Source organism: Lolium perenne, chromosome 4, assembly GCF_019359855.2.
Source record: "Lolium perenne isolate Kyuss_39 chromosome 4, Kyuss_2.0, whole genome shotgun sequence".
NCBI classification, from domain to species: domain Eukaryota; kingdom Viridiplantae; phylum Streptophyta; class Magnoliopsida; order Poales; family Poaceae; genus Lolium; species Lolium perenne.
The window spans coordinates 270,111,917-270,138,665 of record NC_067247.2 but is presented as its reverse complement, the minus strand read 5'-3'; the positions used below and the strand labels follow the sequence as shown (position 1 = coordinate 270,138,665).

General features: G+C 47.5%; 2 protein-coding genes across 2 annotated transcripts; both read left to right on the top strand.

The window, feature by feature from the left end:
- The first annotated feature begins 717 nt into the window (after positions 1-717).
- On the top strand, positions 718-13,098 carry LOC127294933 (uncharacterized). Its single transcript, XM_051324841.2, has 18 exons — positions 718-994; positions 1,583-1,729; positions 1,805-1,895; positions 1,989-2,107; positions 2,428-2,618; positions 2,892-3,102; positions 4,232-4,469; positions 5,566-5,978; positions 6,328-6,427; positions 6,590-6,762; positions 7,183-7,536; positions 7,736-7,825; positions 7,926-8,144; positions 8,882-9,121; positions 9,770-9,979; positions 11,939-12,205; positions 12,299-12,499; positions 12,583-13,098. Exons 1-18 carry the CDS (start codon positions 848-850, stop codon positions 12,733-12,735), a joined length of 3,564 nt encoding a protein of 1,187 aa, XP_051180801.1. The 5' UTR covers positions 718-847; the 3' UTR covers positions 12,736-13,098.
- A 2,591-nt stretch (positions 13,099-15,689) lies between these two features.
- Positions 15,690-18,894, top strand: LOC127294935 (receptor-like protein kinase FERONIA). Its single transcript, XM_051324842.2, has one exon. It carries the CDS (start codon positions 15,931-15,933, stop codon positions 18,619-18,621), a length of 2,691 nt encoding a protein of 896 aa, XP_051180802.1. The 5' UTR covers positions 15,690-15,930; the 3' UTR covers positions 18,622-18,894.
- Positions 18,895-26,749: the final 7,855 nt, after the last annotated feature.

Here is a 26,749-nt window from a genome sequence, read left to right as displayed (position 1 = left end):
CTGAGAACCTATCAAGCTGTTGCGCACGCCTTCCTCGTGGCACCACTCTTTTTGCTTTTTCTCTCGAGATACTCCCTCACCTTCTTGATTTTAACCCCCGTATCCTTCACCAATAGGCGGCAAAGCAATACCCTTGCCACACATCCGTGGATAGTTGCCTCCAAACTAAAGCCGCAAAGCTCCTTTGCAAAGAGTGCCTCGGAATCAACAAAGCCAAGTGTCTATCCGGGCTCCAAAGATTGTGGCGTGGCGCCACCGACAAGGACCCAAGCGAGCCCACCTCCTGACCCAACATCTATAGAGGAGAATACACTCTACCGTTTACCGTCGTTTGAAGTTGATGGCATGCGAGCGTGTTTATAAGGTGTAATGTAAAAAAAAAATAATGGTAAACTCGTGTCTCACAAAACTATGTCAATGTTTATAGGTTAACTTGAATCAGGAAAACAGAGTTGTCTGAAAGTCGATCTTCTAATAACAAATGGAAAAAAGAGAAAAGTGGAAGTTTCGAATTCGAAGTACTTTTTTTTGAGCAAGCGAATTCGAAGTACTCGGTGAAGCAATACAGGTATTGGGCTTGGTTGTCGGCCTATGATCTGTCCCACAATTTGTTTCAGCCCGCATCCCTGATGCCGCGCAACTCTAGTTTAGGCCGAAAACTGCGTCGGCCCAGTCACGTGCTCACAATCGTCTGTACAGAACCAAGTTACTCGCAGCAGGCAGGCAGAGACCCAAAACCCTCGCCCCCCACTCTCCCTCCCGGCGGGCCATCAGCTACCGCCTCCCTCTAGCCTTGCCTCCGCCGCCGCAAACCCCCCACCAGCGAAGCAACCCCCAAACCCCCACCATGGCTCCGGCGGATGCCGGAGGCGGCGTAGAGCAGCCGCGCAAGGCGCATCGCGTGGCCAAGTCGGGCGCGAAGGCGCAGAAGAGGAAGGGCAAGGGCAAGGGCGCCGCCGGCGACGATGAAGGGGGCGAGAGGAAGAATCCCAAGGTACGAACGGGACCAGCGGCTTATTTGGTTTCTCCCTGGTGTCGCATGGCTTTCTCCGCGCTTGGTTTGGTATCTGTGGACGAGCCTCCTGCCCGGGTGCTCCGTAGGAGCCTGGCATAGAACGAATGGTCCAGTCAGTGTTAGAGGTCTCATCGTTTCGTTACCGGGGATACGCGTGCTTCAGACGTGAATTACACATTCCCTGTGCTGGCTGTGGAAGTTGATGTGCTAGTAATCCGGACATCTAATTCAAGTTATGTAGATTGTACTACTAGGTATTCTTAAAGCACTGTCTAGCTTGCTGTTTGTGTTAAGTATTGTCTTGAGCACGTAGCATAAACTGCAGAATTGCTGATGACCTTGGTCAAGCTCTGCTCTGGTATTAGCAAGCTATTCAATGAAATTAGTACTACCTCCGCTCCATATTAATCGACGCTGATTTAGTACAAAACCGTCGATTAACAGAGGGAGTATCAATTTATTCTCAAATACACTTTCACTATAAACTATTGTTTACCATTTCGTTAATCTCTTTCCTATCTGGTTTTGGAAGCCTTTGTTTAATTAGACTACAATGCCTTCTCCCAGGCTTTTGCCTTCCGTTCAGCAACAAAGGCGAAGCGCCTACAATCTCGATCAGCGGAGATTGAACAACGCCGTCTTCATGTGCCAATCATGGACCGCTCAATTGGTGAACCACCTCCATTTGTTGTAGTAGTTCAAGGGCCTCCGCAGGTATGCTCTACCTCTCGCATGGAAATAATGCTTATGTACTGATCTCGGACCATTACCTGACCTCAAACCCATCAGGTTGGGAAGTCGCTGCTGATAAAATGTCTAGTAAAGCACTACACTAAACAAAACTTGTCAGAAGTCCGTGGTCCCATCACAGTTGTATCAGGTTAATGAATCTTCTACATCTCTACACTACAAATCAGTGCATAATGTTCTTTGAATCAACCAGATTGTGAATATGTATATTTGTTAAACACAGGTAAAAGCAGGAGGGTACAGTTCTTGGAGTGTCCAAGTGATATCAATGGAATGATTGATGCCGCTAAAATAGCAGATCTTGCACTGCTGCTTATCGATGGTAGCTATGGATTTGAAATGGTATGTTGTCAAAGCTGCTATCCTTACAAATATTCCTATCTTAGTATGTAGGCCTAGTAAGTTGTTTAACAAACAATAGGACCGATGACATAAATATGCACTTTTCCATTTAGGTGCACCGAGCAGCATTTTTTTAATAGTGGTTTGACAAATGCTTATCATTCTTTGCCCCTGGATAAAATTCCTCCATTCTACTTTCTAATTGATCTGGTGGCCTGATGGGGCATATAAAAGGATGGGGCATTTTATCCAAAAGGTAATGGGGCATGTTTCTGACCATCATCGTACTAATGCTACAGTAATGAACCCTCTGTATGCAGGACACATTTGAGTTCCTTAATATCATGCAAGTCCATGGATTCCCCAAGGTGATGGGGGTGCTTACACATCTGGATCAATTTAAAGATGTAAAGAAACTTAGGAAAACTAAGCAACGCCTTAAGCATCGGTTCTGGGCTGAGATAAAGGAGGGAGCAAAACTATTCTACTTGTCTGGTCTCATTCACGGAAAGTAAGTTCCTGTTTAATTGGTGTTTCTTTCTTTAACTCGTAACCTGTAATTAAATACCTGGAAATTTGGTCCATGCTCAGCTAATCAACTGCAATTCAATTTAAGCTATTTCGAGCCCAGTGCTCACCATATCATAAAGAAATTTACGCGTTGCCTTCTATATGCTGCAGCTTCATGTGCAGTTGTACACGTGTTTTTTTTTTTGTAATGAAAGATTTGCTACCATTTACGCATTTAGCATATCAGATCTATATAACATTTTTTTCTTTGTAGGTACACAAAAAGAGAAGTCCATAATCTTGCAAGATTTATCTCTGTTATTAAGCCCATCCCTTTGAGTTGGAGAATGGCACACCCTTATTTATTAGCAGATAGATTTGAAGATGTAACCCCGCCAGAAAGTGTCCGCTTGAATAGGAAATGTGACAGAAAAATAACGCTATATGGTTACCTTCGTGGATGCAACATGAAAAGAGGGACCAAGGTAACATGAACATCTATATTTTTTCTCTCATCCTTGCTGAACTTGACGTGAATTATGGGTTAACATAGTTATGCCAGCAAATGCAATTATACTTAAGAGCAGGCAGTGTTATCATCTTGTTTTACCTTTCCTCCATGAATCTGAATTAATAGATGAACTCATCAGCATAGTACATATTCAAACTTAGTTGAATGGCTCACAACTCAAGGTATAGAATATGATCTTATTTTGCAGTAAGCATGGATTCAATTTTGGTGGATCTGCAGAATTTCAAGATATTACTTTTTTTTTTTACTTTGAGAATGACTAGATGAATGCATATCACTGATTTTATTAACTTACTAGACATTGCTTCAATCTGTTTCACCGCATACCTGTATACTTAAGCTTGTTTGTAGTTTATTTAGCGACCAGTGTAACCCAACTTTAGCACTAGTTGAATAATACACATAACAGCTTCGTTGAGGTTCTAGCCTTTTTCAAAGTCCAGCGGCCCCAATCCAAGCGCTCTATTTCATAATCTTTGTGCAGCACCACATTTTTTTTTTGAACTCCTGACGACCTGACCCGTGGCACACCTTCTACTGGGCATTATGCTATAACCAAGTTACTTCCGCGCGTGTGTGTACCATAGAGGCGTAGAAGTCAGTATGCACTCCACAATCCCCTTTAACTTTCAAGTGATGGTGATTCAAGTGGGCGAGTATTCTATGCAGTAGTTATAGGTTTCTAGCTAGACAATGACATATTAGGTTACTTCGGTTGGTTGGGTGATGTCCTGTGCATTTCTGATTACCTTGCAGTATGACTACATGATGCCTAGATTGTAAATGATTTTGTAAAGATGAAAAACTATGGAAGTGCTTTTCAAAGGGACCAATACCTAATGACCAAATGCTATGTTCTAGGGTTGGAAATAAAAAATTCCAAGTGCTAGAACTTATCAACCAAAGCGCATACACAATTTGGAGGTGCATCAATATCCTGTCCCTAGCTTTAAAGGAAACTGAACTTTACTTTACCTCAGTAAGAAGGATGCATCTGACTGTTTGCTGTTCCTGTTCTTGCTTTCCGTTCATTTTCATTATCCTGATTTTATGGATGCTAAGACATGCAACAATTTGTGCAGGTGCATATCACAGGAGCAGGTGATTTCAGCTTGTCTGGTGTAACAAGTTTGGCCGATCCTTGCCCTTTGCCATCAGCTGCAAAGAAGCGAGGACTACGTGACAAGGAGAAGCTGTTCTATGCACCTATGTCTGGTCTTGGGGATCTCCTGTACGACAAAGACGCAGTGTATATCAACATCAATGATCATCTTGTTCAGTTTTCAAACACTGATGACAACGATGCATCTAGAAAGAAAGGTACTGCAAACGGATTACACTATAAATACCTGACGTCGACCCCCTTAACTGTGTTGCTTGTTATTAAAGTTTCTCGAAGTATGCTTGTTCCGGATGAACATGCTTTGATTAACAAGGATGTTGGGAATGTAGGATGCATAGCTGGAAACTCAAACTTCTGATGTTGTGTTGCTGACCTGGCATTTTATTTGAATAAGGGCTTGACCTTTGAATGTTCCTTAGGCTGGATCATTGTTATGTGCTGGCAACAATCCAGCGGCTGCAGGATTAAGATTAGTTATTAGTTAGGCAGTTTAAATAAGTTAGAGTCAGTTCAGATTACAAATTCTATTTGTCAAAGAATTATTTAGTAGTTCTTCTTTTCTTATAAGTCAGATGTAATCAAGGCTGTATTATTACCGGGCTAGTTATTCCGAAATTAAGCAATAAATAAAACACAAAACAGATCTAAGTCCCCGTCCCTTTCTTGTTCGTATCGTCTAGCAGCTCTGGGGCGCCGAGGCTACAGGCCCCAGCCTCCCATAGAGCACCCCTACGACTTAGATCAGGGTTGGGGCTACCCTATCCTCAAGTTTTACCAATCATAAACTGAGTCTGGCTGCTACAAATGGCTGCATGTTTCTGGAAAAAAATCTGAGTAGCGAAACTTTTGCTGGTGAACCAGTAATTTGTCTAAACAAGCGCTGTAGTATATATTTATGGTTTTTGAACCATTCCATACCGGTGCAGAACATTGCTATTAGTTTTGCATTGATCTCTTGTAACTTGGTGTGTGCATCTAGAGAGGCAGTGCCATATGATTATTACTCCCTCCGTCCCATCAAAATTGTCTGAACTTTATCAAAATTTGGATGTATCTAGACACTATCTAGTAGGTAGATACATTCAGATTTTAACAAAGTTGAGACAGTTTTGGTGGGACGGAGGGAGTATAAAGCTTCTGAAAGCATGCTTACAAATGTCCACGTGCGAATTAGATTATTCAAACTTCTTTTTGTCTCTATTACTTTTCTCACATATCACGTTTAAAAAAAGTTTTCTTACATATGCATGCCAATCTGATTGTTTGCTGGGCTGCTGACTTGTCATGCTACAGGGAAAGGCAATGATGTTGGCGTGGATCTAGTAAAAACTCTTCAGAACACCAAATATTCCCTTGATGAGAAGTTGGATCAAAGTTTTATCAATTACTTTGGCAGACGGCCGGCTGCACAATCCGAAGACAGTGTCATGACAGGCAATAACTCTTCAAGACAGAATGACCAGGGAGACAAGATTTTGGAGCAAGTAGGTGGTAGTAACATCAGTGCTGACACCTTGGAGAGGAATGAACACTCTTATTCTGAGTGCTCTAGTGATAGTGAAGGTGATGATGCTGATGACATTCAGCCAAGTGATCATGGTGTTGACTTGAGAGAAAAAGTGGAGTTTTGCAATGGAAGAATAAGGCGAAAAGCTGTATCAGCTAATTTTCAAGATGACAACGATGATGATGATGATAATGATGAGGTTTATTATTATTCCTTAGTATCAATGCATATCTTTCTCTCTTGTTTTGCTTATGCTCTTAGTTTATGTTCTTTCTACTTCCCATCATGGCTTTATGTTTATAAGAAATAGTTTTTAAACATGCATTGTTGCATTCATTTGTGAGATGTAACCCAGGAACCTATAGCTTATAGGACCATAGGGTGGTATAGCTGTTCCTTACTTGGATCATCCAGGTTAAGAAATATGTATGATCAAGAGCGGAAGTGGCAATCTTCTTGGGCATGAAATAGTTATTTTAGTACCTATATGCACTACAGATTTTCAATTTGAAGCTTTACAAGTAGTTTAACCTTGATTTAACTTTTAGGGTTCCGATGAAGATGATGGTTATAATGAAGATTCAGGTGACGACCACCTATCTGAAGGTTCTTTATCATCAGATGGTAGCGGAGAAGCTCTTGATTCAGGTACCAATTTCACACATTCCTGGACATCTTACCACATGCCACCTAGTGAGCGTGTACATAGAGATTATTTATGCTATTTTCCTTTCTGAACTAATTAATCCGGGAACAAGGAACTGGCAGTATTTTGTTTTGACGTCTTAATTCTAACCTTTGCTGTTTTAGATGATCAAGCTGAAAACACTTCGAAGTGGAAAAAATCCTTACTTGCTAGAACCAAACGGAGTGCCAGTCTAATGCAACTTGTATATGGGAAACCTTCAACAGAGCTAGACAATGACAACAGCAAAGAAGATAGCTCGGATGAAGAATTTTTCGTACCGAAAGGACAAAAGAAGGTAACTATGTATTGCATGCAGGATAATTTATTATTGACAACTTATCCTGTCTTCTCTAGGTTAAATGGTCCACTACCTTTGGTTTTCCAGCTTATTAGCTATGCCATGCCATTTGAGATTAATTGGTTAAGAAAATGTCAGTAGAGAAGGGAGTTTATTAAAACCTGTTGCTCCTAATTATACTAGACCATCTGTATGCTGGAGGCAAAGAATATCCAAGTGTCTAACTGCACTAGTATAATAGTTCCCCTTGTCATAATTTCTTAAAGGTACACAGTGCTAATATATGTTCATGCGGGCATTTTTTCCTTCGGTTTTGCGTGAAAGACTGTCTGAGAAGTTACTCTATGCATATAGTTTTGTACACCCTTCTACTTTTATTGTTGGTGTGAGGCATTGACTTTGTTTTGCGATTCACAGCAAGCACAGAATGAATTACCAAGCTTTGATGATATCGACGCTGAGGATTACTCTAAATTTTTCAAATCGGAACTACGTGATTGGTCTAGTGGAGATCTCGTTGAAAGCATCCGGGACCGTTTTGTGACTGGAGATTGGTTAAAAGCTTCTCTAAGAGGACATGAGATAGATGAAAACGGAGAGGGTGATGCAGAAATCGATGGTGATTTTGAAGATCTGGAAACTGGTGAGGTATACAAGAGCCAGGCCACTGAAAATGCAGGGAAGCCAGGTGTTCAAAAAGAAGATGAACTAAAAGTTGAAGAACTACGACTCAAGAAGCTTGCTCTTAAAGCAAAATTTGATTCAGAATATCCTTAATACATGATGATCTTTTCCTTCTCTTTTTCTCTTCTGATCTGCAGCTTCTGTTTGGCAACTTTTTTGCTTGCCTAATAAACTGGGAAGAGTGTTTCTGTCGTTTTGTTACTTGAACTTGTTGGTTTTGTATTTCTTAGATTCAGAAGTGTATTACTGTTTTTCTCGTTGGATTCCTTGACTGAAAGCTACATATGATGGATCGGATCTCTCTGGTGAGGAAGTTGATAATGATAAGAAGAAATCCAAAAGAGACCAGTCTGAAGGAGGGGGCTATTTTGACAAAGTATGCTCTAACAGTCCATGCTTGTTGCTTCATTGAAGCTTTTTTTTTTTTTTATTATCAGATTCCAAGTATTAATATCTCCGGTGTTGTACCTTTTCAGTTGAAGGAGGAAATTGAGCTACGCAAGCAAATGAACATATCTGAACTCAATGATCTAGATGAAGATACACGAGTAGAAATTGAAGGATTTAGGACTGGTACTTACGTCAGGTTAGAGGTACATGGTGTGCCATTTGAGCTAGTTGAGCATTTTGATCCTTGCCACCCCATCCTTGTTGGAGGTATCGGCCTTGCTGAGGAGAACACTGGATATATGCAGGTGAGCCAATTTTTTTACTCCCCAGTTTTTCTAATCAGCAAGTTAAGGAATTGATTTACACTGTAAACATGTCATCAGTGCATATGCAAAGTGTATAATTTTGGAAGTACCCAGTACTGTAAAGTACAAAAAAATGTTACATGGAGCTTCCGGCTTTGCATTATTTGGTGGGCCTAGATTATAATGACCCAAATTAGTCATCTCTACAGTATTTGCTAGAATTAATACAGTTGTATAATGGGTACACTGCATTTCTCAGTTATTTGATTTATGAGACCAAGTTACGGTGAACACTCCATAGAAAACGAGTAGCAGTTTACAATATTTCTTCAAAAAATGTAGTATGGTAGGACAGGTTGTTTTATTCAGATACATAATTTCAAGTTCAAACCCATATTCATCTGGGAGATACAATAACATCAGCATGATTAGCGAGGTTTTACTGTTCATAACCTTTGCTTGAGAATTTTGAAAATTTTGAAACATAGTTCCACACGATGTCGACTGGTTTCAACCACATATGTTCCCTAGATTTTTTATATTGCTTAATGAACACAACCGAATTTTCAAACATAAAGAGTTTGTTATAGCAACTAACACATAATTGCATGGGTCCACGGGTTTTTCATATTATAGCTGTTTCTGAATATTATAACGATTCATGTGATTATTCTAATTTTCTATCATGTTGCCAGTGGTCCACAATTTCACATATACCGTGTTTGTCGTTGATACAGGTTAGCTTGAAGCGCCACAGGTGGCATAGGAAGGTGCTGAAGACAAAAGATCCGATCGTTGTCTCTATTGGTTGGAGACGTTTCCAAACCTCACCTGTTTATGCAATAGAGGATCGTAACGGACGGCACCGTATGCTCAAGTACACACCTGAGCATATGCATTGCTTTGCTATGTTTTGGGGGCCACTTGCTCCACCAAAAAGCGGTGTACTAGCAGTCCAGAGTCTTTCCAGCAATAAGGTACATTCAGTGATGAGTTCACACCAGTCCATAGGTGTTAGTCGTAAATAAGAGAAAAAGACCATTTCATTTCCTCATACTAGTGTATTAGTTAATGTGCTAGACTCTTTATTCTCCACCGTCTAATAGAAAGCCCCCTCACATGGTGATGTGGCCATCCAATGCCTGTTTTAGGGATTTTTAAAAATATAGTACCTCTGTCCATAAAAGGATGTCTTAGATTTGACAAAATTTGGATATATGTAGACACTAGTGTATAAATGCATCCAAGTTTAGACAAATCTAAGACATCCTTTTATGGATGGAGGGAGTATTTAAATGCCATTAAAGTAGTCAGGAGTGAGCATCTTTCTAGTGGATGTGTTTGTTCGATAAAATTGAAGTTGACAATTAATGAGTTTGAAAAGTAGGGCATATTAAGTACTCCCTCCGATCCGTAAAAAGTGCCAGGTCTTTAGTTCAAATTGGGATTAAATTGAACTAAAGCCCCAACACTTATTATTGATTGGAGGGAGTATCATTTTAATGTGCATCGTTGAATCTCATATTCCGCTGCTTAATACTTGGTTGCAGTTTCATTCTATGTTTAGCAGGTGTATCAGTATATTCACTAATACGCTTCTGAACGATGCTTGTGCATTCGCCCAGGTACCATTTAGAATAACTGCTACTGGCTGGGTTCAGGAATTCAACAATAGTGCCCGAATTATGAAGAAGATCAAGCTCACAGGCGCACCATGCAAGATATTTAAGAAAACTGCACTTATTAAGGGGATGTTCACATCTGAGTTAGAGATTGCTAGGTTTGAAGGTGCAGCCATTCGGACAGTAAGTGGAATTCGAGGACAAGTTAAAAAGGTAATACATTAAAGGACTTGCTTGAATAAGTGCTGCAGTAATTTATAACATCTCAAGATTTGATGAATCTAATATTTTATGCGTGCTCATTTTCTCAACATTTTTATGTCGTTGCAACATCTTTATAAATTAGCAGTTAATGAGAAGGGCACATTTATAAATTACAAGTAAACGAATGACTAGATCCTATCTAGCCTTTCAGGGATTCCAATGGAAGTAGACAGCTCTGGAGACCCTTGGAAAATATGAGCAAATGTTAAAAACACTTTTCAGTAAACACACACACTGCAATCTGTTTCATACTCTCAATTATGGTTTTTGAAAGCTCGAGGACGTTGGCAACGCAAAGGGGCAGGTTGGAGCAGTATGTGCTCCGTACATTTTTTATCCTTCTCTTCTACATACACGTAGAATTGAGTTGCTCGTAGTAGTAACAGATGAGCACAAGTGGAACTGTGGAAGGCTAAAAAGTGGTACAAATCTTGTACTCGGATGCCACTTGGAGTAGTATGCATCAATTTATGTGCAAATGCATATAATATTTGATGGGTACCTGCTAATTAGACCATAGTATGTGTCCTGGAATTTGGTAAGCTAGCACCTTCAGGACTAAGGTCGTCAAGATTGAGCGAGGCTTTCTCTGGTCGGGACGCGCGGCCGCCAACGGCGGGCACTGCCATGTCAATTGGCAGCGCGTCGCCCGCCCATCGCCTTCGGTGGCCTGGGGGTCCACGACCTGGAAAGAACCAGCCTGTCCCTGCGCTTACGCTGGCTATGGCTGAGCAGAACGGACGACCGGCGTGCCTGGCATGGCCTGGAGCTCCAATTCTCTGACCAAGAACAGGCCCTATTCTTCGCTTCCACGACTATGATCCTCGGCAATGGCCGTGACGCCAAGTTCTGGGATGACCGATGGATTGAGGGCCGCTCGGTGCGTGAGATTGCGCCATCGTTGTTCAAATGCATACCAAAGAGACGCCGCAAGTCCCGCACCGTCGCCGATGGGCTGCAGGGAAACGCTTGGGCTACAGACATACACGGCAACCTGGGTATCCAAGAGATTGGTGAATACCTGCTCCTCTGGCGAAGGATCGAGGGCACGATGCTCAGCGGTGAGCCGGACCGACTCAACTGGAAGTGGACTGCCTCGGGAGTATATTCAGCCAAATCTGCCTACATGGCCACTTTCCACGGGTCCACGGCGTGCCCTGCGGCCAAATTCATCTGGCGCACCTGGGCGCCCCAGAAGGTCAAATTCTTCCTCTGGCTGGCCCTCCAAGATCGCTGCTGGACCGCGGAAAGGCTTGCACGAAGAGGGCTGCAGCACCACCCCAGATGCCTGCTCTGCGACCAGCTGCCCGAGACCATGCATCATCTGCTGCTGGAGTGCCCGTTTGCCAAGCAAGTTTGGCATGAGGCGCTCTCCTGGCTTAGGATGACATGTAGGATCCCTGGCGCCGAGGACGCCTCGCTCAGTGACTGGATGGCAAAGGTCAAGCCTGCACTCCCAAAGCCGCTTCGGAAAGGGTTCGCATCAGCCTCCTTGCTCATACCATGGATGCTCTGGAAGCACAGAAACGGCTGCGTGTTTGACAGGGCTCAGCCGTCGACGCAAACGCTGCTCGCCAACATCAAGGAGGAGGCTTGTCTCTGGGCAAGGGCAGGAGCTCTAGGACTGAGGGCCGTCCTTCCAACCAGTTGGGATGTGCACTAGGCAAACCATCCCCTACCCTGTATCACCGTCTCCTAGGAGACTTGTAATTACAACTCTTTCTTTTCAATGAAATGAAGCGCAAAGGTCCTTTGCGTTTTCTCGAAAAAAAAGTATTATTTGTAAGCAAACTGATAAATAATAAAAAGGGAAAGGACATGTTATATGTAGGTTCCCCCTCGATGTAATCTGAGTTGCTAGTTGAACATAATCTTGTAGATTACACACTAAACAATCTTCAATTACAGGCAGCAAAGATTGAACCCGGAGATGTCCTAAGGAGAAAAGGAGAAAGTACAGACGGTATTGCGAGGTGCACATTTGAGGACAAAGTTCTTATGAGTGACATTGTCTTCATGCGTGCTTGGGTCAACGTTGAAGTTCCCACCTACTGTAATCTTGTGACCACTTCTCTACAACCCCGAGATGAGATGTGGCAAGGTATGAGAACAGTGGCTGAGCTGCGGAGGGCGAACAACATACCTATTCCACACAACAAGGACTCTGTTTACAAGGTTCTGTGCCTTAATTTGGTTCTCAAGAATTTTTCTTGCTCTTGATGTATTTTTTTTCACCAACTCTCACATCTTGTCATGTCCATTTAGCAGGATATTGAGCGGAAAGTGCGGAAGTTCAACTCTATAGAGGTCCCTAAAAAACTGCAAGCAATACTTCCTTTTACTTCTAAGCCGAAGGATAGACCTAAGAGTAAGAAGCCAACCACGGATAGGATCCCAGTAATCATGGATACCGACGAGAAGAAGAGGAATGCAGCTATTCAACAGTTGAAGCAAATAAAGCATGAAAAGGTGACATGTTTATGTGCACATTAGCATATTCTAACTGCAGTTGTAATTGTGCTTAACGCTTATTATCCGCTTGCTTTCTGCAGATGAGGAAGGAGAAAATTAAGCGTGGGCTGCAGAAGAAAGCGCACGAGGCACAGAAAGCCAAGACCGATCTGGTGACCAAGAAGCGACAGAGGGAAGACAGGCGTGAGCGATACAGGGAAGAAGATAAGAAACAGAAACGTGCCCGAAGATAAGTGGAACGATTCAGCGTGCAAGGGATGCTACGCACGTGGTACCATGAGACACACCTACTTGAGGGTACGTTTTTTTTCCAAGGTATGTACTCAGCTGACACGGTTAGCAGCAGACGACTTGAAGAACCGGCTAGCACCAATCTGGTTTGAGATGGCATAATATCTACATTAAAGTAAAAAAAAGCGAGGAAATGGTGCTAATCATGTCTACATTGAGCTTGTGACACTATTTAGCATAGAAGTTTGTACCGCTGTATTATGTTAAACTGTAACGTTGAGGGACAGAACAGTTGGCCAATTTTGGTTCCTAAATTTTTCCCAACTGTGGGTATACGTGATAAGCTGACAAGGATTTGCCGTTGACTGTCTGTGCCAGCATATGGTCAGTTGAGAAGAAGTGTGTAGTACTCTTTGGCTCCTATTTCCTCCCGTCCCATTTCTTGGCTGATCCTATGCTCAAAGCAGCAGTCAACGGAGTAGTTTTTTTTTCCACTGAGAGATTACAATGGGGCGTATACAGACGGGCACCATGTCTGTCACGTTTCGTTGTACGTGGTGTGCACGTGCGAACACCATGCCGGTGCGAATTCAGTCAAGTACGCAAACCTAGTTTTATGAAGCCATTGTAAATGCACAGTAGTGATTGCCCGGCCACGTGGCACATGGAACTTCAGGCTTAACATGATCACATGGACAGATGAAAGCTGCGCCTTGAGTTCAATTCAGTGATGTGTACTGCACGTAGTAGCTCTTGGTGATGCGTCTCCGTTTAATAATAATCAAAAAACGCTTCGAGTAGTTAATTCGGCGGCACAACAATACAGCTCCATTTGCCAGTCCTGATAGATAGGGGCGCCGCGCAGGCGCAGGTCAAAGCGACCTGGCCCTGTTCTTCTCCTGAGACGGTGCTCGTCACGATCCCCTAACTCCGCTGCATGTTAGCGGGGCCCACGCGGTCGCCGCCTCGCCCTTCTGGACGGCCATGAGGGCATCTCCATCCGGGACCCCAAACGGACGCGCTGGGCCGTTTGGGTGGCCGAGCGGACACCCGGACAGCGGCCGGCGTCCGCGTGTCCGTTTAGGTCGCACGCTGCGCCCAACGCGCGGACGCAGTGCATATTCGAAGAAATAGAAAAAAGAAATTTAAAATGCAAATTTAAACGTAAATTTGATTAAACATATGCTCTATTTTGGGCAAATTTGTACATAGCCTATTTTGGGCAAATAACTAACAAAAGAAGCCTCTATATGGGCTTTACAATTTAAACTAAAAACCCTCTATTAGGGTTTGGTCGGCGGCCCGGTGCGCCGTCTAGCCCCTGTGGGCGTCGTCGTCGTCGTGGACGACGTCCCCGGGCGGCGAGGCACTGTTGTGGCTCGAGCGTGCCGGGCACTCCGGCCACGGAGACCACAGGGCCTCCTCCCAGGCCGAGTGGGGGTCCAGAGCCACCCGAGGAAGCGGCGGCGCACGGAGCCGCCTCCTCCCCGAGGCGCCTCTCTCGCCAGCGCGACGCCCGGCCTTCTCGGGGCGCCGCTCCTCCTCCGCGCAGCGCCGAGACTCCTGCCGCCGCTGCTCCACGCGCCGCTGCTCCTCCGCGCGGCGCGTGGCCTCCTCCTCCTCCCGTCGCTCCTGGCTGTCCTGGACGTAGAGCTCCCAGGCCTCGGCTTCCTCCACCGCCTGCCGGGCCGCTTCCTCCATCTCGGAGGTTCGAATGGCCGCATGGAGGTGCGGCCATTTCGCGTCCTCCTCCGCTGCCGAGATGAGCAGCGCGGCGCGGAGGTCGGGGTTCTCCTCCGAGGACTCGGGCTTGGGCTCGAGCAGCAGCGGCGGCGGTTGCGGCAATGCCGCGCCGCCGCGGGCGGCCTCTTCGATGTGGAGGCCGCCTCGGTGTCCTCCGGATGGCCGCAGCGCCGGTGGAGGACGACGGCTGCTGCTCGCCTCGTCGTCGTTGGCTCCGGGAGCGAACCGTCGTTTCGGGGCCATGATGGCGGTTTCGCTCGGGGAGTGGAGTGGATGGCCAGATCCCCTCCAGTCCCCATTTAATAGCCTCCCAGGTCACCGACAGGTGGTCCCAAGGGAGACGAGGCGATAAGCGCCCGGACGCGAGCGGACGGCGCGTGCCATCCGCGGCCACGCAAACCTAGCCCAGATTTGGGCCGGGTTTGCGTCGTTCCGAACGCCGCGGCTGTCCGCTTTTGCGGTGCGTCCCCGTGTTGGGCCGGGATTTTGTCCGGCTCGACCCATCCGGACGCGCGGGCGCGCCCCGTTGGAGATGCCCTGATTGTGCCGACCCATAACCACAGCTGGTGGGGCCGCTAGTGCGCCTATTCCGATTTTGCTGGCTGGCTCACAGCTTGCATTCGGCGGCAGGAGCAGCAGCACCCTCCTCAGCTTGGCTGGCCACACCGCGTTTCTCTACCACTGACCTGATCCCCGTCGGCCGCCGCAGTCTCTGACTTGTGGGCCCGCGCGCAGTCGCGTTCCGGTGCTAGCTAGCAACACACGAATCTATGGACTGTCCACATTATATTGCTCGACCTCACACAATCCCGCGTCGTCTTCGGTACGTACGAGCTCGGCTGGCAACGGTCCATGACAGGCGGGACCCACAACCCTCCCCCTCACATGGCCACGGTTCCCACCACCGCGTCACGGAAAAAAGCCCGGCGGAAACGGGATAAAAAATACCGGAACGGGACGCGCTGAGTGCCGAGAGCGACAGTGCGAGCTGTCCTCCACCTCCCACCACCGTCAATACGCAAGAACGTGGTACCCTATACACTGCCGTTCGGGGCCCGTCCTCTTCGCGGCCCCACCCTCCAGCGAGACACGAGCAGTCTTCATCCGTGACGCGCGCACGCCACCGCGGCGGTAAAGAAGCAAAGCAAGCGCAGTAGACTGCAGAGCTGAGCGGAGTAGGTCGCCGTTGCCGTTGCTCCCCACTTAATGCCGCGGCCGTACTCCCGATAACCTCCCCCATTTCTTCCTTAACGCCACCCTCCTCCGCCTCCACCGTCGTGGCCGCCACTTTCCCCTCCTCACCTCAAATCTCGCCTCCGCCGCCACCCGCACCGCGCCGCTCCTCCCGCCCGCCCGCGCGCAAATCCGGCCCCAGATCGGCGCCGGGAGGCCCGTTTGATGGGCGATCTGTGAGCCGCGAGTCCCAAACGCGAGCTACATCCGACAAGCACACCATGAGAGGAGCCCCGAGATGCGCGCTCCTGCTCCTCCTCCTGTCCGCCGCCGCGCTCCTCCCCGCGGCGTTGGCGCAGGGCGGAGGTAGCAACTCGACCGCGCCCGCGCCCGCGGGCACCCCGTTCGTGCCACGCGACGACATCCTGCTCGACTGCGGCGCCACGGGCACGGGCAACGACACGGACGGGCGGCGCTGGGACGGCGACGCGGTGTCCAAGTACGCTCCGGGCAACCTCGGCTCCGCCACCGCGGCCGCGCAGGACCCCTCGGTGCCGCAGACGCCCTACCTCACCGCGCGCCTCTCCTCCGCACCCTTCACCTACTCCTTCCCGCTCGCCCCCGGCCGCAAGTTCCTCCGCCTCCACTTCTACCCAACCAACTACTCCACCCCCTCCCTCAACGCCGCCGACGCGCGCTTCTCCGTCACCGTCCCCTCCGCCAAGCTCACCCTGCTCGCCAACTTCAGCGCGTACCAGACCGCCACGGCGCTCAACTACGCGTACCTGGTCCGCGAGTTCTCCGTCAACGTCACCGGCCCCACCCTCGACCTCGCCTTCACCCCGGACAAGTCCCACCCGAGCGCCTACGCCTTCGTCAACGGCATCGAGGTGGTCTCCTCCCCGGACCTCTTCGGCGTCTCCACCCCCGAGCTCGTCACGGGGGACGGCAACAACCAGCCCTTCCCGCTCGACGCCACCACCTCAATCCAGACCATGTACCGCCTCAACGTGGGCGGCCAGGCCATCTCCCCCTCCCGGGACTCGGGCGGGTACCGCTCCTGGGACGACGACACGCCCTACATCTACGGGGCCGGCGCCGGCGTCTCCTACCAGAACGACGACAACGTCACCATCTCCTACCCCGACGCCGTGCCGCTCTACGTCGCGCCCACCGACGTCTACGCCACGGCCCGCTCCATGGGGCCCGACCCCAACGTCAACCTCGCGTACAACCTCACCTGGATCATGCAGGTGGACGCCGGGTTCATGTACCTCGTCAGGCTCCACTTCTGCGAGATCCAGTACCCCATCACCAAGCCCAACCAGCGGGTCTTCGACATCTTCATCAACAACCAGACCGCCATGCAGGGCGCCGATGTCATCCAGTGGGCGAGTCCCAATGGGATTGGCAGCCCCGTGTACAAGGACTATGTGGTCAACACTTTCGGCTCTGGTGCTATGGATTTCTGGGTGGCGCTCCATCCGGATCAGACCAACAAGCCGCAGTTCTACAATGCCATCCTCAATGGGTTGGAGCTGTTCAAGCTGCAGCTTGCCAACGGGAGCCTCGTGGGGCTCAACCCTGTCCCGGTTGTCGAGCCGTTGATGGGTGCTGGACCGGCCAAGAAGAAGTCGCTGGTCGGGCCTGTTGTCGGCGGGGTGCTTGCAGCTTTGGCCGTGCTTGCGCTTGGGTATTGCTGCTTCATCTGCAAGCGCAGGAGGAAGGCGGCCAAGGCTGCTGGCATGAGTGATGGGCATTCGGGTTGGCTGCCGCTGTCGCTGTATGGCAACTCGCACACTTCAAGCTCGGCCAAGTCGCACGCCACGGGGAGCTACGCTTCGTCTTTGCCATCCAACCTGTGCCGCCATTTCTCTTTCGCGGAGATCAAGGCTGCGACGAAGAACTTTGATGAGTCACGGATCCTTGGTGTCGGTGGCTTCGGCAAAGTTTACAATGGGGAGATTGATGGGGGCACGACCAAGGTGGCTATCAAGCGTGGCAACCCCTTGTCTGAGCAGGGTATACATGAGTTCCAGACTGAGATTGAGATGCTGTCGAAGCTCCGCCACCGTCATCTCGTGTCGCTGATTGGGTACTGCGAGGAGAAGAATGAGATGATCCTCGTCTACGACTACATGGCTCATGGAACTCTGCGCGAGCACCTCTACAAGACCCAGAATGCACCGCTCAGCTGGAGGCAGCGTTTGGAGATCTGCATTGGCGCAGCCCGCGGGCTTCACTACCTGCACACCGGCGCAAAGCACACCATTATCCACCGTGATGTCAAGACGACCAACATCCTCCTGGATGAGAAGTGGGTCGCCAAGGTTTCCGATTTTGGGCTGTCCAAGACCGGGCCATCAATGGATCACACACATGTGAGCACAGTTGTCAAGGGCAGTTTCGGTTACCTGGATCCTGAGTACTTCCGCAGGCAGCAGCTCACCGAGAAATCTGATGTCTATTCGTTTGGTGTTGTGCTGTTTGAGGTCCTTTGTGCTCGGCCTGCTTTGAACCCTACTCTTGCAAAGGAAGAAGTTAGCTTGGCAGAATGGGCGCTGCACTGCCAGAAGAAGGGGATCCTCGATCAGATTGTTGATCCCTACCTAAAGGGCAAAATTGTCCCACAGTGCTTCAAGAAGTTTGCCGAGACAGCCGAGAAGTGTGTCGCCGATAATGGCATCGAGCGGCCTTCGATGGGCGATGTGCTTTGGAACTTGGAGTTTGCCCTTCAGATGCAGGAAAGCGCAGAGGAGAGCGGAAGCATTGGCTGTGGGATGTCAGATGAGGGCACTCCCCTCGTGATGGTCGGAAAGAAGGATCCCAACGACCCGTCGATTGATTCAAGCACCACTACAACCACAACCACCTCCATAAGCATGGGTGACCAAAGCGTTGCGAGCATCGACTCTGACGGGCTGACGCCTAGCGCCGTCTTCTCCCAGATCATGAACCCCAAGGGCCGGTGAGGTAAAAACTGGATCATCTTGTCATCCTCCGAGCCTAATTTATTCATTCAGCATATTTCCACGAGCTTGTGCTCTTGCTGCCTCGCAAGTTATGTTTCGGAAGTCAGAGAATTGTTTCATATTAGATATTTCTGTCTTGCCTTGGGTTTTTTTTTTCCCTTCTCTCCAGCGTTGTAATGACTTTATATGCTTATTGGCTTGTATTGTACCACCACTGCTACGTGCTATTGACCCAACACGTAAAACTGTATGAGAAAGTGATGTGCACGACCTGCTCCCTCTTTGTTGTCCCTATGTCATGTCAATTTTCAAATCCTGATGATTGGCACTGGATCTTCTTTTTATTATCCCCAGAGCAAGATATTCTGCCTTTTGACAGAACAAATATGTAGAACTAGCTGGGGACATTGACACTTGGCGTTGTAGAGGTGTGCCATCATGTTTCAAGAAAGCTCTTGCGCTATCATGTACACCATGCTGTTTTGATGTTGATTGTTGCACCAGCCAATGCTGGTGCATATGCTGGCGCTATGCTGTGCTCAACTGTTGTTCTATCAGTTCTTTGCAATTCCATTATCTGGGCGCTTATTGCCGGTTTAATTACAGCTGTGTAAGCATGTTAGTGTGTCTGGTTCCAGATGTTATCCTGATTATTTTTCTCTGCTATACATGTCTGCTCATCCAACTGCCTGTCTTCCCTATGTTTATCATTATTTTGCTTACAGCTTGTATACATCTGAATAAAGATGGAATCGAATAAATCTATCTCCCAGCTGTTCAGTTGGAAAAACGAGCACTTGGATATGATTGCAGTGTTCAGGCGGAGAAATGGAGAATTCGTCGTGTTTCGTTTCATCATTTTTGTGAAATCTCCCAGTGAACGGACGCGGGACGCCACTGTTTCACTGTTTCGTTTTGCTTACGTTTTGGGAAGCATCGATCGACGGTGCTGCTAAACCCCAAATCATGTGGCTGGGTTGTGCTCATACGTGTGTGCTAGTCTTTTACACGTCAGTTAGCTTTCTTGCCCAAACCAGATCCGCTGTGCCCCAGATCATCCAAGGAGGCTTGCCGAACTTTGATGATGTTTTTTGAGAGCAGGGAGCCAGGAACAAAGCAACCATATCCAGCTATCAGCGAGTACAAGTTGTGCCACAGACCACGAGACGTGTCACCCAGTATCTCTCGTTTCGTGGGTGCCAACGACATTCTGGTTGCCAACTTGTCGTACCTGCTATCCAGCTCGATCTCGTCTTTCTTGCAAGGAATCAGTCCTGTTCACATGGAGGACAGGAAGGGCGTTGCCTGGGTCTTTTTTTTTAAAAAACAGCGTTGCCTGGGTCATGAATTCCTCAAGACCTCAAGCGCGTGCCCCCTGATCGCGCGATACGACCGTTTCAAGTATTATCTGAAATCCATTACGATATGTGACATAAGCTGCGTTGCCTGGGTTCTGAATTCCTCATCTGCCTGCCTGCCCCCGGATGATTGTAGTTTGCATGCGTTTGTACGGTTTTGCTTAGCAGACAAATTGGGGATGTGGTTCTCTGTGTTTAGATCCGCCTTATTGAACCGAGTCATCTGGTCAAACAAATTACAATAAAGCGAACAAGGGTAGTTTGCAGTTTGCACACAGGCCAATCAAGAGAAACGAGGACATGCCCTTTACTGAGCTCCTATGATTCAAAGAAACTTCATAGGTTTTTTTAAGAGAATTTGGTTTCTTAACTTTTCTTTCCTACATTGGGGTTTCATCCACAGGAATAGAATTCGCAGGAATTCTTTTCCTAAGGAATCGCTTGCACTCTCTTTTGGAGAAAAAAATTCAGTCCACTGAAACCTCCTGATAGAGTACTCAGAGCTACAAGTCCTCGGACCAAGCTTTCTTCTACGTTAGCTCAGAGCTACAACCAGTTCACTAAAACAAAAGATACCGCTAAATAAAACAAGTAAACAATAGCTACAAGCAATTTATAGAGTACTCAGAGCGGAAACAAAATAAGTGAACTAGAAGATGAGGCAACAAAACCAAGTCAGAGATTCATAGAGCAAATCTGATGCCTCAAGTAGATAAACAAAGAAGCAAGCAAGTACAACAAATGAACAATAACAAGTATGAACTGAAGTAGAGAGGGAAACGGAGACATCGATTTTTCTCCTGAAGTTCAAGTTATTGGCACCAGCCCTACATATTCGTTTGGAGAGGCTATGTACGCATGCACCAAGTCCTCAGACTAAGCTTTCTTCTCCGTTAGCTCAAGCTTTGCAAAGCTTGCTCGCTCACCAATGGCAGCTTTTGAGGTGACCTCTAAACCTTCGCAAACGTTTGCAACAAATCATCATATCGATCCGGTTCGAATGAATCAGTCTTTCTAGAGAGGTGATTTCTACCTATTAGGCTCAACCGCTATGCCTAATCTACAATAGTAACAAGCAGATCTTGTTGGCCGAACATGCTCTTGTTTGTTGGTCAACCAAACTCATAGTAAAACTCGAGAGAAAGAGGGGACTTTGAACAAGGCATATCTTAGATCTGGAATTTAGCTTAAGTCGCCAACCTTACCACTTGGTTCTCAGGGTCCTATTTATAGGATGCACCCAACACAGCTAGCTGTTTCTCGAACATGAGGCACTATACTCAACACAGGTTCTACTGAAGCCTCAACACCTTCAACCATGTGTTCAAGCTAGGGTCTCAAGTTATTCAAACATTCTTATTCCTCAGAGATTTCCAAGTGAAAAGATTTGAGCAAGATTTAGCATGTGAACAATTTTCACTTTCTTCCTTGAAGACCTATCTAACCTCCCTTGATAGCACGGTTTTTCTATTGACTCAAAGCTATAAAATAAAGACTGCATGTTCATACTTCAACACCGTTTCTCGGTCGTCATGTACGCCATCCCAACTCCTGGTTCTTCAAGGGCTGCGGGCTCCCTACGTCCTCACATTAGCTCGTACCTTCTTCTTCACTACATTTTGTGGTGTCCATTTTTTGTGTGGTTAAACCAACTCGTGTGACTATTTTCATGTGTATACTAGATAAACATATTAGTCCCTTAATTGTTTTTTCATTAATCATCCAAGACATACTTAGAAGGGCACTAGATACACTTTCACTTTTATGCCATCTTGAAGATTATATTGTTGATATGCTGATCCAAATTACATATTGCTTCTTTTAGATTCCATAATTAAGTCAATAAGGTCCAAGGTAACCATACAAAAGCACCAAGAAAAAAATCTTTAGTTGAAATGATGCCCTTGTATATGGTTTAGTGGTTTCCCGCAAGCGTGGAGAAGAAATCGGCCCATTTGGTTGGCCTACTTGCACAGTTTTCCTGCACCGCACACGTTTTAAAGCATCCCAAATATTGGCCGCCAGGCAAGTCCGATTCGGGCTTTGTCGCGTGTGCAGGCGTTGGCGACCGCAACATGCCATCTCCTCTGCACGCGTTGAGAAGCGTGGGAGACAAGCCGTTTCGTCTTAACTTCCCACTCCCCCCCTCACCGCCCAGACCATTCTCTCACCTCCTCTGCACCACCTCCCGACATGGACGACGTTCCTGCACCCCCACCTCGGAAGCCCCTCGCCGTGCGCAAGCAGTCCGCACAGGAGCTCGGGGCGTCAAACCATATTGAAAGGCTAGGAACGGGAAACCCATCCGATTTGGTGAAGGCTCTAAGAGCTAGGTGTGCGCGCGGCCACGCGCGTCAAGGGGTATGAAAATGATGGCCTCAATGGAGGCCGGGACCTCGAGTGCAGCCGTGGGGATGGCGCCGACTTTCATTGGGCCAACCCTTGCTGACCCGGTGGGGATTTTTTCGCCGGTAGCACCGCCCACATCCTTGCGTGGAGGCTTTCGTCCACGACTCCAGGAGCTTCATCACACGCTCCTGGGTCATCATCGGCGGCTACGGCACCGTATTTCACCACTTCCTCGATCTTCTAGATTGGATATGCTATTATGGGTTTTTAGGGAGGTTACCGGCGGTTCATTTTGCCTCTCTGACGTTCGTACGACCTTGTAATTGCTTCTTTCGAACTATGGATGCTAAATCTGATGTAGATTCGCACAGATAGGGGTTGATTTGAGTTAGATTCCACCTTTTCCAATTTGGGATCATACTTTGTGCACATATAACATCGGTGCATGCTCCCCATTGAGAAATATGGTATTTGTCATGTCCATGGCAATGCAGAGCATGGTCATAGCAATGTTGTGCATGAGATACGTTGGAATCTTGAGTTGCGAATTGTCATCTTGAGTTGCTATGACCATTTATATGGTCATCTTGTGTTGTGCATTGTCATCTTGGGTTGTGCATTGTCATCTTGAGTGTGCACTTACTTGTCTGTCCATGTCCATCTGTTGACAAGGTCGTCAGGTTGGAGTGCGACAAGGTGGGGAGGGGCTGGCATCCTCCATCCGATGGCGCTCAATCAGTGGACTCATGTGCTCAAGCTAGTGGTGTCGGGAAGGATCCAGGATGCTGCGCTGCCACCGCCAGCCGTGGGGAAAAGGCCGAAGCTCGTCCACCTGCCCAGTGACATAGGCATCCCCAATGGGCCTGCCGAAGATGGTACCCGGGGTTTACTGAAGGCCCATGAGTCGACGAATATGAAGCTCGGAAGCCAAATTAGTTGTTGATAAGGAAAGATAGAGTTGTATTAGGAATAAAGATAGTTGTAACTTTACGGGTCGAACTCAAAGAGTCTCCCGGAATCTGTAAACTTGTGTGATACGAAACCCTCGGCTCCGCCTCCTATATAAGGGGGAGTCGAGGGACGAAGAGAGGATCAAATTCATTGTCAACACAACCGTACTTTTCTAGCAGTCGAGTACTTTTCCGGCTGAAACCCTCGAGATCTACTTGCCCTCTACTTCCAACTAAACCCTAGTCTACAATCCGTAGGCATTGACAAGTTGATACCTTGTCAATTGGCGCCGTCTGTGAGAATTAGAGGCGACAAGAAGCTGATCTCGATGGCACGTTCAAAATCGTCGACGTCTTCGGTGGCAAGCAACGCGATGGACAAAGGTAAACGGATCGAAACTGATCTAGTCGATTTTGTTCCTCACCCGCCCTCCCGTTTGGATGCATATGCGTATCTGGAGGAGCCTATGGAGATGACGTTCGAAAGGTTCCACTTCCGCGTCGGAAAGGAAGGATCACATCATCTCGAGATTCCGCTTTCGTCGGGATTGTCGGCGGTCAATTCCGATTTTTCAGGATCATCGTCATCGTTCGAGACAGGCGATGAGGAGATTTCGCCGCCACGCTTCGTCAAAACTACGACAAGCGAAAAGCTCGCCAAGATCTTCGGCAACATGTCCTTTGAGTCGTTTGCGGACTCCAATATAAGCAGTGACTCAGACAGCGTCGACAGCCTCAACTTCATCGATAAATCCACTACTGTTGGAGAGGTCTTCGCCGATCTATACGACGGTGTCACCGATCCCGACAAAGGTCAAAGTTCAAAATATCATCAAATCTATGCAATTGGAGATACAAGTCGACCACAGCAGGAGACATCAGAGGATTTCAATAACGCGGAAAATCCGTACCTCGATCCCGCTGATCTTACGCGAGGCTTGGGAACCAAATATGTCGGACCTGGAACACGACAGATGGTGCAATTTCCGCAGGCAGTGTGGGATAGAGTTGCAAGAGCTATTGATGGCACAAAGCCAATGACTGTAACTGCGACAGCTGAAGAGTTGCAAGCATATCAATATATACTCGCCCGTGCTAGGCGAGAGCTCGAAAAGCAGAAAGTTGAGCTGGATAGGAGGCAAGCCGCGGCTTCTGCGTCAAGCCGAAGAAGGGCAGAACTCAGTCGACATTCAGGAACTTCGGGATCCAATCACGGTGCAGCCCGTAATAGGGGAAGATCTAGGGTGCATAACATACCCGAAGCAGAGAGGGAAATCTGATCCAAAACCTCGACATGTCCTTTATTTCAATAGATACAAGGGGAATCATTATTCCCAAAACACCGGAAGCTGGATACATGGCTACTCAGGCCTTCATACTGGCAAATAGACCACCTCCCGGAGATCCGAGGGAAGCATTGTATAACATGGCTATGGCAGGAGTTGGAGTCATGGGAACAACATTTGCAAACACAGGCACACCTCCTGAAGGTGCTCCAAGGCAAAATAGTCCAAGACCAACAATGGTAAGACAGGATCCGCCGAGAACAAGCGCGGCAAGAAACACATCGACACAGGCGCGAGTTGATAGGGCACGGCAAGAAAGGAGGGAACGTCGGCAGTCACCAGAAGACGACGAAGAGGAGATGTGCGGGCTCCCCTGTTTTACTCGGAGAGTTCGCAAAACGCGAGTTCCATCTGATTTCAAGTTACCCGACAATTACAAGAAGTTCGATGGCCTGCAAGATCCAGAGGATTGGCTTGTCGATTATCTGGAAACAGTGAAATTGACGGGAGGAACCAAAGCAACTGCCATGCAGAGTATCCAAGTGCACTTAAGTGGAGCAGCGCGATCATGGATCAAAAAGTTACCACCTGGATCTATCGACAGCTGGGAAACTTTCGAGGACATGTTCGTAAAAAACTTTTTGTCTACCTGCAAGAGACCCGCATCAATAGAGAAACTACGAGCCTGTAGACAGAAGTATGATTAGTCGATGAGGACATACATTCAGAGGTGGAACATTATCAAAAACTCGGCGGAAAACATATCTGATGAAAGAGCGATAGATGCGTTCGTCGCCGGAATTCGAAGGAAGGATCTAGTCGAGGATTTGGGAAGGACTAATCCGAAAACAATAGCAGCATTGATGGCAATAGCGAATTGGTGGGCACATGGAGAAGATGCTGTTCACAATAAACGGCATAGGTCGCCCGAGGATGATCGAAATCGAAATAGACGACGATTCTCTCGACAGTTCTCTGACTATGACGGTCCAGCCAAATATCGGCTGGTTTCCGAGGAAATAGCGGAAATAACAATCGAGATGATTATAAAAAAAGTGGAGAACAACGTGGTGACTACAGGGATAGTCCACGTCCTAACAGGCAAAATAATGGTCCAAGGTTCCAGAGGCCTGATACGTCTCAAACGTATCTATAATTTCTTATGTTCCATGCTAGTTTTATGACAATACTCACATGTATTATATACACTTTACATCATTTATATGCATTTTCCGGCACTAACCTATTAACAAGATGCCAAAGCGCCATTTCCTGTTTTCTGCTGTTTTTGGTTTCAGAAATCCTACACAGGAAATATTCTCGGAATTGGACGAAACAAAAGCCCATGGTCTTATTTTTCCACGGAGCTTCCAGAAGACCGAAGAGGATACGAAGTGGGGCCACGAGGCGCCGACACCACAAGGCGGTGCGGCCAAGGGGGGGCCCGCGTCGCCCTATGGTGTGGGGCCCTCGTGCCTCCCCCGACTCTGCCCTTCCGCCTACTTATACTCTCCATCGCGAAAACCCTATTACCGAGAACCACGATACGAGAAAAGTTGCAGAGACGCCGCCGCCGCCAATCCCATCTCGGGGGATTCAGGAGATCGCCTCCGGCACCCTGCCGGAGAGGGGAATCATCACCCGGAGGACTCTACATCACCATGATCGCCTCCGGACTGATGTGTGAGTAGTTCATCCTTGGACTATGGGTCCATAGCAGTAGCTAGATGGTTGTCTTCTCCTCTTGTGCTATCATGTTTAGATCTTGTGAGCTGCCTATCATGATCAAGATCATCTATTTGTAATGCTACATGTTGTGTTTGTTGGGATCCGATGAATATGGAATACTATGTCAAGTTGATTATCAATCTATCATATATGTGTTGTTTATGATCTTGCATGCTCTCCGTTGCTAGTAGAGGCTCTGGCCAAGTTGATACTTGTGACTCCAAGAGGGAGTATTTATGCTCGATAGTGGGTTAATGCCTCCATTGAAGTTGGGACAGTGACAGAAAGTTCTAAGGTTGTGGATGTGCTGTTGCCACTAGGGATAAAACATCGATACTTTGTCTAAGGATATTTGTGTTGATTACATTACGCACCATACTTAATGCAATTGTCTGTTGTTTGTAATTTAATACTGGAAGGGGTGCGGATGCTAACCCGAAGGTGGACTTTTTAGGCA